The sequence below is a fragment of the Canis lupus genome, chromosome 1 (genome assembly GCF_011100685.1).
Source record: "Canis lupus familiaris isolate Mischka breed German Shepherd chromosome 1, alternate assembly UU_Cfam_GSD_1.0, whole genome shotgun sequence".
Taxonomy (NCBI): domain Eukaryota; kingdom Metazoa; phylum Chordata; class Mammalia; order Carnivora; family Canidae; genus Canis; species Canis lupus.
In genome coordinates this window covers 91,474,116-91,487,620 of record NC_049222.1, presented here as the reverse complement: position 1 = coordinate 91,487,620, position 13,505 = coordinate 91,474,116, and the positions used below count along the sequence as shown (strand labels likewise).

The 13,505-nt window shown below is 45.9% G+C and overlaps 1 protein-coding gene across 6 annotated transcripts in view; it reads right to left on the bottom strand.

The window, feature by feature from the left end:
• SMARCA2 (SWI/SNF related, matrix associated, actin dependent regulator of chromatin, subfamily a, member 2) overlaps positions 1-13,505 on the bottom strand; it is a 174,898-nt gene that overhangs the window by 77,754 nt on the left and 83,639 nt on the right. For all 6 annotated transcript variants that reach the window (XM_038527171.1, XM_038527166.1, XM_038527167.1 and 3 more), the window contains 3 exons: positions 12,743-12,789; positions 10,260-10,426; positions 4,977-5,140 (listed from right to left, as the gene is read on the bottom strand). In XM_038527171.1, coding sequence (XP_038383099.1) covers positions 4,977-5,140; positions 10,260-10,426; positions 12,743-12,789 — 378 coding nt within the window. The remainder of the gene's footprint in view (positions 1-4,976; positions 5,141-10,259; positions 10,427-12,742; positions 12,790-13,505) is intronic.

The following is a 13,505-nucleotide window of genomic DNA, read 5'->3' as shown; positions in this document are numbered from 1 at the left end:
TAACGAGAGTACAGTCACTATTGAATTTTCCTCATTTTACTTTCAAGTGGTTTACCATCTTTTTTCTGCTTTATACATATTTTTTTTTTTTTTTTATTTATGATAGTCACAGAGAGAGAGAGAGGCACAGAGACACAGGCAGAGGGAGAAGCAGGCTCCATGCACCGGGAGCCCGACGTGGGATTCGATCCCGGGTCTCCAGGATCACGCCCTGGGCCAAAGGCAGGCGCCAAACCGCTGCGCCACCCAGGGATCCCTTTATACATATTTTACTCTTATAAGAAGAAAACAGTTTTGATGAAATCTTTTAATAAAAAAAACCTTCGTAAACCTGTAAGGCCGAGTTATCTGTTCTTGATGCTACACACTAAAAACCTCTTGGTCTGTCACTTTCAGTCACTCTGGTCCAGGTGATGGTCTCTGCGCCAATGCTAAGTAGTGGTTTCCATGTGTCTCCCATTAGACCTGTTTACATTTTTAGGGCAAAAGTCTGTTCCCTGTATCCCACACCCCTAGCAGCTGGTTTTGCACAGAGCTGATGCTCTATAGCTGTAAGCCCATCCTCTTGACCAGACGAGTTTCCTGGTCATACACGTGGCATAAGGTGACAACAGGCCAAAGTCTGCCTAGGAGACCTATCTTTGCTGCAGGGACTTTTATGATGAGATGACTAATGAGGCAAAAATTGTTCCTCAGAACGATGTCTGAATAATATTAAATAACAGACAGCTGAATCATGAACGTAGCAGGCACCTCTCCAAATTAGAGGGTTTTCCAAAGAGGAGAAAGTGAGGCAGATAAGTAGAATCCAAAGTTGGGGGGCAGAACCCTAAACTTCATTCACAAGATCTTGGTTCAATCATCTCTCTCAACACATGCTCACCAGCATGGTGAAGCAGCGGCCGAGATGGCAAGTCGTGTGCTGTCAACCTCTGGATTCTCTTCTAAAACAGGGGTCAGCGAGCTGTTTCTGTAATGTGCTCAAGAGCAAGTATCTGGTAATAGTCAAATATTCCAGGTTGTCTGGGCCGAGGGCAAACAGCACGCAACTGTTCTCACCAAAAGGATGATCACCAACATCATCTATTTTTCTCCATTTTACATTTTTCTACTTAAAAATGGGAAAAACACCATTCTTAGCTGGCAGGTCTTAGAAAAGCAGGTGGCAGGCCAGATTCTGCCCACAGGTGTGAGTTTGCTGACCTCTGCCCTGGAAGAGGCTGATAAATCACAAAAATACTAAGATCTGGTGGCAGCACAATATGATAGGCAAGGAGGCAGAGGGCACGGGTCATCTACAAACACAGTCACGAGTCTGAAGCCTCGGAAGCTGGCTGCAATTAGGTGTTCTGTTTTGTTCTGTTTTGTGGTGGCAACAGTGGTTTCTGCCTGTGTAAAACCATCTATTTGGAAAATAGCAAAAATGAGCGTTTCTAGGCTGAAGAAGTCTATGGAATGTAAGCCTGTGAGCCTCTACGCCAAAATGGGGAGGGAGGGCATAGGGTGACAAAGAAATACGTGCTGTCACTACTGGATGAATTCTTCGATACTTCTGAGATCTTGGTGGTCTGACACTCTGTCACACTAATTAGGTGTGATTATATCTGAAGACAAGAACGTAGCCTGAGGAGAGGGCCTCCCAAGGCCTCTGTGGTTGGCCCTTCTGTCTAAACAACACAACTCCAGCTCCACAGGCTAATGAGAAGAGTACCAACCCACGTTTCCAATCCACAGTTTGGCCATGAGAGCCTCAGTAATCCCAAGGGATTTTATTGCTGATTCCACATGTATATGTTCTATCTCTACATCTAGTGAAGGCCTCAAATTACCGACTTTTAAGTCTCTATCTTCAACCTGTCGACTTCTATCAAACAGAACCACTATTTGGTCAATGTGCCTTAATTTTGATTCAACATGACAAAGAATTATTACAGACTCTTTGTTTTTTTTCAATGCATGCTGAAGCTAACACAGTAAAAAGAGCTCCACACCTTTTGTTTTGGGGACCATGCAGCATTTATGCAGGGGTACAGGGTGGACAGAGCCCAAAGCCAGGATTCACGCCCAGACAGACACAGACAACTTAATAGTGACTGGTTTCCTGATGTGGAAATTATTTCAAGGACTAAGGTATGAAGTTAGGTTCGCAAACTGCCTTGTAGTATCTAGCAGGGTCGTTGCTCAGGGAAAGTTAGTTCTCTTAACCTTTTACAGGAAAAATCAATACTCGCTCTATCACCCTAAGATCACTGACTTTTGAAAAGGAAAAAAAAATTCTGCACAAACTAATGGCCATGTTTAAGTGACAGGCATGAAGTATCTGGTCAGCCCTGCTGCCCAAATCAAGTGGCAGTGAAATCTACTATGGCAGATAAAAACATTTGGATAAATACATGCCCCAGTGTGAGGAATCTATGGTAAATTAGGCCAGGGGAAATCTGAGGTCCCGAGTGTTTTGTTGCCTAAATTTTAGTTCAAATACAGTGAAAGATGAACGAGTTGTTCAATGCTTGTGCAATTTACTTAGTTCTGGAGTTCTACCTTTAGTTAATGGTTGTAAGTTTGTGTGTGTGTGTGTGTGTGTGCGTGTGTGTGTGAGAGAGAGGGGGGGGGGTGTTGCGGGGCATGGATGTCCCAGCATCCCTTCCCTGGTAAATCAGCATTTCCAGAGACAGTGAATGCCTCTGGCACTTGGAATTTGCACTGTGCCAAAGCAGGTGGTCAGCAGAGATGCCACAGATGTGCTAACCTCCGAAGATAAAATCTAGAGAACCTTCCATTCGCCTATAGACAAGCTATTTTTTTTCTCAGTAAAGATTCAGGCAGCAGAGGTAAGCTGATCTAAATCACACTGAGCACCCCAGGAGGAGATGAATCTCCTACTCCTCCCCTAGATGCCCGGCCGAGCACAGTGCCTGTGGCCTGGCAGCCACTAGTGAAATATGGAATGAATGCTGAATTCACAACAGTCAAAGGGAAAACTGCTGGTCTTTCACGTGAATAAGAATTGCACCTGTGAGGGGCACCTGGGTGGCTCAGTGGTTGAGCATCTGCCTTAGGCTCAGGGCGTGATCCCGGGGTCCTGGAATCGAGTTCCACATTGGGCTCCCTGTGAGGAAGAGCCTGCTTCTCCCTCTGCCTGTGTCTCTGCCTCTCTCTGTGTCTCTGATGAATAAATAAATAAAATCTTAAAAAAAAAAAAAAAAGAATTGCACCTGTGCCTGGGAACTCAACGTGGGATTTAAACATATATAAAATATATGAAAATATTTCCCAAAGGGATGCCTGGGTGGCTCAGCAGTAAGCGTCTGCCTTCAGCTCCACACATGATCCTGGAGTCCCTGGATCGAGTCCCACGTCAGGCTCCCTGCATGGAGCCTGCTTCTCCCTCTGCCTGTGTCTCTGCCATTCTCTGTGCATATCTCTCATGAATAAATAAATAAAATCTTTTGGAAAAGAGAAAATATTTCCCAAAGACTTGGAGCTGATATACCGTGCCGGTGGCTCCCAAACCCTTTCCAAGGGCCAGATGTTTCCAGAGAAACTTTCTTTAATGTACTGGCCCAGATACAATGAGTGGCGAGCCCTGCAGGAGTCCAGCTCCACTGCAAAACCCAAGGCGTGGAACCACTGGTTGGTTCCTGACATTAGCGCTCCTCGGCTATGAGAGAAACGCCACCAGAATCTCTGGGGAGCTTTTGAAAAGGTCTAGAGAAGTCTGGGAAGCACCTACAAAACTGGGTGGCAGGGAATGGGAAGCAGGTGTGCATGGTGTTAAAAAGCCCTCTCATAACTGTGCAGCTCGGGCTCCGTGTCCTGCCCCCAGTGCGTGCTCTGAGCCTTGTCCTCTGCTCCACCACGGCCCACCAAGGGAGTACCACTCGGCGTGCCTGCAGTTGAGGAAACCGAGGCACAGTGAGCTGCCCGGGGTTAGACTGACGTGCGATTCATAGTCACACGGGAGACCTGCCGTTTTCCTTTTCTGCTATTTTGAATTCACATGTGTTCTAAAATGAATCCGATCCCGATGAACATCATTCCACCCAATTTCGTAGGAGCAGGTGCACGATCTCCCCAAGTGATGTAGGCAACCCCAGGTGTGCCACGAGGGGCCCCTTCTCCTGGGCTTTCTCAATCACCAAAGTGTTCCTAGAAAAATGATAACTGTAAAGTTACCCGTCTCCAAGAACTTACTAGTAGATGCTCCGTGGAATATTCTCTGATGGCAGTGTTAATCAAAACACACAGACTAAAAGACAAACGATGCTATGCTAATTGTTCGACCTGCGGGAACTTCTTACTTACAGCTTCTGGGGACTACTCATTGTCGGTGACTGGAAGGAGGCAGCTGGTGATGTTAGCAACCTCACAGGGTTGTGGAAACGCAATGAAGCAACGCACCTCAGGAGGATGGCGCAGAGTCAGGGTGCAATCAATGTTTAGTTTGTTGTTTTTTATTCTGGAGCTTTTTTGTCTTTAAAGATTTTCCTTATTCAGGAGAGACGCAGAGAGAGAGGCAGAGACACAGGCAGACGGAGAAGCAGGCTCCCCGCGGGGGCAGTCCCAGGACCCAGGACCCAGGACCCCGGGATCACACCCTGAGCTGAAGGCAGACGTTCAACCACTGAGCCACCCAGGCGTACCCTATTCTGGAGCATTTGTGATTTATCCTATAACCAAACCTCCTTTGCTTTGGGGTCAACCCCGGGAGATGGGGTTAAAGCCAAGCCGAGACTGAGTTCCTGTGCCCCAGGGTGGAGCCTTGCCAAGGCGCAGGGAAAGCTGAGTAAGATGTCTCACCAGCTGGGCTCCGAGGGAGGTGGGGGACGCGCCAGAGAGCGTGCAGGGCCGCCCAGAGAAACGGCCCGCTCTTTGGGAAATCTGCTTTTTCCCGCAAATGTGAATGAGGACACTGACAAGTCGTCCCTCCAGGTCCGGCAGGGACGCTTGGCCACCCACGCCAGAGACAGACAGACCTGGTGAGGATTCCAGTCGCTGTCAAAGATGACCACGGTATCAGCTGCCTGGAGGTTCAAGCCCAGGCCGCCCGCTCGGGTGCTCAGCAGGAAGATGAAATACTGGGACCCGGGCTCGTTGAATTTCTTCAGCAAAGCAGCACGGTCCTCAGACTTGGTGGTGCCTATGGGTAGAGGAAAGTAAAATCTGCCAATTAAGTGCTGTCTGCAAATGGCACGGAGCTAGAGAGAACGGCCGGCCTCCTGGAGAAACAGACTCCTCCGTGGCATGGGTGAGGTAATTCTCTGAGGTTTTTGTACTTTTTCTTTTGAAAGAAACTCTGAACGTTTCTTTCAGAACGTCTAAAAAAAAAAAAGAGAGAGAGACTTTTCTCAAATCAAGAAAGAACGCTGCCTACTACCCATTGCTTCAAAGTGCTGGGTTTAAACCCTTAGGCCTGGGCGCCTTTGCACCTTTACAAATTCCAGAACATTCTCACGTTACCCTAAAACTTAATGAAAACATTTTCGGGATTTATTTCTGTGCTTTAAAACACCAAATAACTCTTTAAAACCCACCTACACATGTCTACAAAGATTATGGTCATGGTTTAAAGCAATTTTGCCGACGGGCATTAGAGCGAGCACTCGTTTTATGCCAAGAGGGTGGAAACAGAAGGGAAATCGGTTTCCACCTTGTTTTACCGTTTGGATTGCTCCTGAGCATGATCTGGCTGGGAAAAACATAAAACGTGAAAGGAATTATTCTTAGGCTGGTTAGCAAGACTTGAAGCCACGATAACCCCACACACATATGCGTGTGTGTATACATGTGTGCAAAGTCTTTAGTCTGTTCCTCATGTTGGCATTCTGCTCTGTTGAGTTAAAAAGGGTGGTGACCTAAAACCCAACAAAGCAGCATGTGACACACTTGCCGATGGCTGGCCTCATGGTGCCTGGACACACTCCACAACGGGGAATAAGCAGACAGCGCCAAACCCCAGAGCAGAGTGCTCACGTTTAGGGCAGGAAGTCCCCCCAACCTGCCTCCCAAATCAGCTACTCCATCACACACTATGCGTCTGTAATGTATTTACCTGGGAAGCATTGGCGCAGAGTTCTGGAAAAGGCTTTAGGCTTTTGGGAAACACATATGCATGTCACACGATAGCCCCTAAACGCCTGCTATACAAATATTATTTCTACATAGTGTTCTTTTTTTAAGGATGAAAATACACCAGCAGCTTATTTCAGAGGATTAAAACATTTAAGTGACGAGTTTACCAAATCATGTTACCATGAGGGTAACATGGGTAATAATACCCAAACATGAGGGGTATTATTAATTCTTCATATTAATAAAAATAGTCAGTACCCTCCTGAGGAAGGAGGGAAAAATCTCCAATTCGCCCCATATATCCAACGGAGATTAGGACCAAGGGGTTTTGGGGGTTCTCCTCATTAAATGAAGCAATGTTCTTTAAGGGATCATTTTGCTTTCTAAATTAGATTTCAAGTTTAGCCACCTGGCCAAATCCTGCAATGAGAAATGGTAAAGAGTTTAGACTTGGGGGAGGCGCACTAAATGTGCTCTGCTGAATAAGGTTTCAAATATGTGAGGCTCTTTTTTTTTTCTTTTCTTTTTAGAGTTGGCTTTCCAAGACCAAGGTGACCTATTTGTTCACGATGCTAATGAAAGACGAGTTCTACGCTATCATGAAACCTGTTCACTATATCGTCTTTCCAGTTGCAATAATTACTCACATGGAATCACTGTTCACATATATACCCTCTGCCTTGAACCAAATGGAAAGCCACAGAAACAAACAAACAAACAAAAGTTTCTAAAGTAAGGGAAAGAAGGAGTTTCCAGAGGCAATGATGTCTGTTTTCTGACAGCAGGGTACAGTATCTATATACTCTGGGCATGTAAACTCAGTTTTAAATCCACTGAAAATCAATCGGCTAATGACCACATGCATTAAGATATAAATTAAACTAGTTGGTGGCTATGACTCCTTAGGATAAAATACCCCGAAGTACAAAATAAAGCACTGGAAAACAAAAGAAACACCCAAATTATCTGGTCAATAAGCCCTACACCAGATACCTCAAGTAAATAGACTGACCATATATCTGGTGTGAATTCGAACTGTATAACTAGCTGGGAACTTGATGAATTTTCAAAGCCAGAAAAATCCATGATTAAATTACCTTTCATGCAAAGCTATGTCGTTTCTAGTTAACAAGGTTCAGAATTTGCTGGATTACCATTCCCATTAGCCACAGGTTCCCCAAGTCAAGATCTTTGCTGATCATCAGCAATCCTTGGGCTATGTGCTCAGGGAGCTTCAAACCACCGTGTCAGGGTTTATCCACAAGGCAAGTAAATGCTCTTTGCAGGTGGCACAGGATTTCACACCCTCAGTATAAGCATCAGCCCCATGTTCTGTTAGACTTTGAAGTAGAACATAACCAAGAACACAATTAATAGCAAGCCCAATTGTGTTGCAAGTTGCAGAATGTGCCAGAAGGAACACACTGCCAGGCTTTCATGATTACTAATTTTAACTTAGTTTCAGCTGCTTTGGGAAAATTTTGTCTTCTGGGATGCAGCTTCACCACTTGCTCTCACTCAAAAATCATTTCCAGAGAAAACAAAGACTCTAACGGGACAGTAGCCAAATCTGTTCATGCAACCATAATCTTTGCAGAAAAAAAAAGTCTGTTTAGCTGTCATTGAGTGATTTTTTTCCCCCACTGAGGTCAAAAATCTGAGACATCAAATTCGGCAATGAAAATCCGAAGTCATTTTAACTAACGGGTGAAGGGGCAGGTGGTTGGAGGGTGGATTACTTGCAAGTGAGTACATTGATTGCCCATCGATCCTCTCCAGCCCCAAAACAAATGCCTGCTGTTTCTCAAGGGTAGAAGCCTGTGCAGTTTTCTCTACTCCATCTGTAACATTTTATTACGAAGCTTGTTTACTTATTGTCTCCTCCAACCTAATGGTTAAGGGCTCTCTCTGATGGCAGGAACACTGAGTGGCTCCATTCATCTCATATCTCGTTCCAATTCATCGCTTTAAATTTCTGAGTAAGTTCAAAATCATTCTTAAAATGCTGTCGCCAGGAAAGCAGCCTGCGTTTTCAGAGATGGGATGTATCTCCCTGGCTCTGCTAAAACTGATTCTGAACGAAGCTGGAATCAGAGAGATCTAAGTTAGGAACCGGTTTCACAGGTTACCTCATTTCTCTAAACCTTTGTTTTTCCATCTGTCAAACGGGGATCCTATTTGTACCGTGGAAAGGGGAATCAAAGTAGCTTGTTTGCAGAGAATATTAGATTAATAATGTGCATGAAGCGCCTCGCCTGGTATCCCACTGGCAGTTAGGCATTCCAGAAACGCTACCTTTTATGATGATTATTATTAATAACAAACGGATAATAAAGGTCAGCAACCAACAACAGCTTGAAAGATGCTCTCTCGAGTGGGTAAGAAAACATTAGAGAGATTCGTTTCAAGGAAAGTGCTTCTCGCCAGTTTCACAGAATGGAATATTCCAAGGGCACAGTCCTCAAAAGGGGGAGATGCCAAGCCAAAAGCCACAAAGTAATACCAGCGGTTGTGCAGGACACCAGGGCAGGGCTGCCCCTCATCTGAGCTGCAGGGAAGGTGGGCCTGCCCTTCAAACGAGTGCTGACCTCGTCCCTCCCAGAGAGAGACAGGAGAATCAGGTCAAAGGACAGAGGACGAGACACAGTGCAGGAGATGCGCCAAAAGAGACAGACTGGATGACAGAACTGTGTCAGGAACTCAGAAGGAACGCTGACTTAACCATGCATCTGTTTGTGGTGACTTTGGAGGGGAGAGGTAAAAAAGATTTTTAGGGTGCTTGGGTGGCTCAATCAGTTAAGTGTCTGCCTTCATCTCAGGTCATGGTCTCAGGGTCCTGGGATCAAGCCCCACATCGGGCTCCCTGCTCAGCAGGGAGCCTGCTTCTCCCTCTGCTCCACCCCCTGCTCATGCTCTCTCTCAAATAAATAAAACCTTTAAAAAAAAGTTTTAAAAATTCACATGTCTGAGGTACAATTAATTTAAAAATTAATAATATCCTAAGAGGTAGACCACAGAGAGAATTCATTTAAAAAATAAGAGCAACAGAAAGAAGGTCTGAGGTTGGTGTATATCCACTTCTATCGAATTAATGGCAACAGGGGGACAAAATGTTAGGCTGAAAATAAAACAAAACCTTTTATTTTTTTATCTATTTTTTTTTTTTTTACTTATTTATTTTTTTAGCTAGGGCTCCATGCCCAGTGCAGAGCCTAACACGAGGCTCGAACTCATGACCCTGAGATCCAGACCTGAGCTGCGATCGAGAGTCAGACCTTTAACCGACTGGACCAGCCACATGCCCCCAAACAAAAACCTTTTAATGGAACATAAACTTTAAAAATTTAACAATAACTTGAAGATCGCATCAGATACAAATTGATATCAGCAACGCTGCCCTACTCTGTGCGCACAGATTCCAACCATGCTGGCTGAAAACACGCTCCTACTCCTACGTGCCGCCCTTTGGAAGCACGACCCCCTGCCACCGTAGAGGAAATTTGGTATCCTTCACCTTGAAAATACGAGGGCTGGCATCCAAATCATACGGGAGTTTCAGAAATGCCTCTAAATTCATGTTTCCTTCCGTTCGCATTATTTACTAATTTTCTAAAAAGTTGAAATGCCAGGCAGATCAGCCAAATCTTTTACAGAGTCGGGAAAACCCAGGACACAGTGGGGCCCTATCTCTCAACGTGGCAGGGAGATATGTTCTATTTGGAAAAAGAAAGAAGCTTTAATGATAATGCAGAGTCATCTTAAACGAGTAAATAGGGTGTCAGCGAAGAGAGGAGGCACAGCCCTCATCCCCTTCAAATGGGCCTCGGCCCCAAAGCTGAGCGCGTATCGGGAGTACTGGGGGGCGCGCAGGTAACAGGCCATCGGGAGCGGAGGCGGCTTTTAGGTTTTAATTCAGTTTCACTGTTTAATCTCTTAGAACTGCCTCCAAGTCCACTTGTGCTGGCTTGCCTGGGGGGGCTAAACAGCTGTGCAAGTGGTTTTGGCTGATTTTTAAGCCAGATGATGTAAAAATTGCTATCTGGGGAGGCTGCGCTCACCCGCTAGTTAGCTCTCCAACAGCTCCCCCCTCCTGGGGCTCGGGCGCACCCGGGCCACCCCGACCCCCATGGCCAGCACCCTCCCTGGCGGGGGCTCCCGGGCCCAAGCCCGACCCCGATGGGACTCACCGTCAAGGCGGAGATACAGGAAGTTCCGAAAAGCAAAGTAATCCTCCATGATGGTCATGAGGGACGTCATCTGGCAGAAAAGCAGCACGCGGTGATTAGTGGCTCTCAGTTTTGGCAGAATACGATCAAGCAGCTCAAACTTCCCCGAGGCCCGATACAGCTCAGCCCTGAACCCAGAAAGGCAAAACAAGAAGACGGTATTGCTGCAGTCTTCTTGAAGGATCCCGGGTGGCCTGGCTTTTCAGGCACTGCCTGGTGTGTCGGGAACATTCAGCGGAATAACGGTGGGATGAAGGAATGAGTGGGTATCCCCTCCAGGGCGATGGGGCCACGCCGTGGCAAAAAGGAAATACTGCTATACACAACCGACAAGGAGTACGTTGTACATGCCAAGGACGGCGACAGATTTTGGAGGGAGAACATCCTTGCGTGTTCCTAATACTCCTGCATGCTCTCTCCCTCTCTCTCTCCCCCTCTGCGCCCTCTCTCTCTCTCTCTCGTCCACACATAGCCATGAATGTGTTGTGTTTCCTTAACATGCTACCTGGTAAGCCCATAAGATTATTAAGTTAGGGGCCCTCAGGATGCGTCCAAATATTTATTGAGCACCTACTACCTGCCCGGCACAATTCCAGGCATGTGGATGGCGATGAGAAAAATAGGATCCCCGCCTTCAGTGCGGCCAATTGCAAGTTGTGATAAGCCAGAGGCATTAGGCACAGGCAGAGGAAAAGTAACAAGTGGCTGTGGGACAACGTGTGCCCACATGTGACATCTTTAAATTAGAGCAGGGCTTGGCAAATATAGGCCCTGGCCTGCTGCCTTCTCTTGTAAATAGAGGGAATGGAACGCAGCCAGGTTAGCGTGTTTCCGTTTTTGTCTACAGCTGCTTTTCACACCACACGATGGCAAAGTTGGGACAGAGACTTTGCGACCCACCAAAGCAAAAATATTCAAGATCTGGCCCTTTCTAGAAGAAACTCTGCAGGACCTTGATGCAGGTGGCCTTGCTGAAGAAAGAAGAGTTTAGCCAAAACCTCAAATAATGAGCAGAAAGGCAGCTGGCTGAAGAACAGGGGGCTTGAAGGAAGAGCAGGAGAGGGGTGGAGACTCCAGGAAGTGGGCCGAGTATGTGCAAAGGCCCTGTGGAGTAAAGAAGCCCAGTGGGTCTGAGCTGCTGAGCCTGAGCGACAGGGGCATTCTGGAGAGGCGCACAGGGAGGTAGCTGGTGGGAGGAGGGGACAGATGCTCTTTTAGCCACAATGAGTGTGTTAGCTCTAAGTGCCATGGAAAGCCACCAACGGATCTGCAACAGGGCTGTGGCGAGACCTCCCACATCTTTCCAGAAGATCGCCATGTACACTATAGGAACCGGCTGGGCAGGGGACAAGAGGCCTGGCTGACACAGAAGTTCAGATCAAAAAGGGATGGTGGTGAGTGCTGCTGCCAGAGGGTCCGTGAGCCAAAGCAAGGCCTTTTCCCTTACATAATAAACAACTTCTCTCTTTTGCAAACTGGGGCATGTTAAATCATTAAAACTTAATTGTATGGATGATATGGCTGGGGAAACCCATCAGGTCTACGACACTGAAATGTGTCATCTGGTAGCTGATTTTGTGACACAGTGCGCATTGTCCCTAACAGACACATTTTCAAGTGTGTGTCTTCCCACCACCAGTCCCCCGCTCCAACCTCTGTCCTCCAAATGTCTCCTGTAGCCGTGGTTTCAGCTTGCAACCCCAGCCATGTGATGGCACCAGGAGTGACCACGGGACCCAGAGCACAGGGAAGCAAGCAGGACTAGGAGGGCCTAGTGGCACTGGTTCTATCTAGACAGGTCCCAGTTTCTATTGCTTTAGCCCAGTGACACCATCTGTCTGCCTTTGGGATCCAAGAATGGCCCCTACATCCTAATAATCAATTTTCCCTGGTGCGAAACAGAGAGACCTTCTGTTGATGCAAGTTTCTTTTCTGTTGTTGTTGCAAGGCATGACACTCTTTTAATGCGCACTAATTAAAAAAAAAGTTTCTTAGATGGACCGTACTTTGATGAATTACTGTAAAGTCACACATAATTTTGGCAGATGAGATATTTCCTCTCACGCACGTCAGTGTTAAGTATCAACTTGAAATTTAATACGATAAATTCTCTTTTGGCCCAAGCTATGCTATTGGTGATAAGTAACAACTCTCTGAAGTTTCCATGACATTTTTAGGACACTAGGATACTCTTAAGTTCATTAAATGAGATCTACGTCCTTTGAATAGCCACCTGCTCAGGGCATGCGGTAATTTATGCCAGTAACATAAAAGAGAAAACAGGTATCATTTTGGTTCACAACCCCTATATGCTCTGCTGAGGTGAGGGGAGGGCACAGGAGCCTGGCGGTAGGTACGTGTGTGATAGGAAACACTATGGAGGGAAAAGCTTAAGTATGACCAACAAACTACTTTTTGGAAGAAAGATAAATTTTAAGATTTACCCATTGATGACTCCATTTGAATAGCCCAGGTGTTCAGCAAAAGATTCCTTTAAAATGGAGAGGAGAAAAAAAAATGATTAAAAAAAAAAACCCACCCGGATATGTAAATTATTAACTTAATAATTACTCTGAGTGGCGTCATTCCGTGTATTTCTAGAATATAGTTAAACAAAATAATAAGCAAAAAAAAATATTCGTTGGCTGATCAACCAGAAACTCAATGTCATTGAATTCACACTTTTTGTTCTGCCACGAATGTGTCCCGGGAGTTTTGTCTCCAGAATCTTGTACTGAAATTCTCATCAAACAGTGACTAAGCATCTATTGAGCCAGGGGTGAGCCATGTAGGTACAGGGGATCCAGAAACAACTCAAGGATCTAACCCCAAGGAGTTTATAGAGTCTAGACTCGAGGAAGAGCCTAATGCAAGCTGATCAGGATTCAGATGTGCACCGAAAACATACTGCAAAAAAAATTCAACAGTAAAGGTAGCAGTGATCGTGCACCATGTTCTAAATCTGTGTTTAGAGAAAACCTGAAATCCCTCCATACTGTGCTTTTTTCCTGTTACAAAGAAGGCCCTCAGTGGACACCGACCCCTCCCTTTGGTGCCTGGGCTTCCATTTTTAAAAAATACAGAATTTTAAATTTAAAGCGAGAATTTCTAGGATTTCAAATTGAACTTAAACTACTTGATCCCATCATCCCCTCCCCGCACTGATCCTGTACAAGAAATAAATTCCGGTCCTCTGTGTGGTGTTTC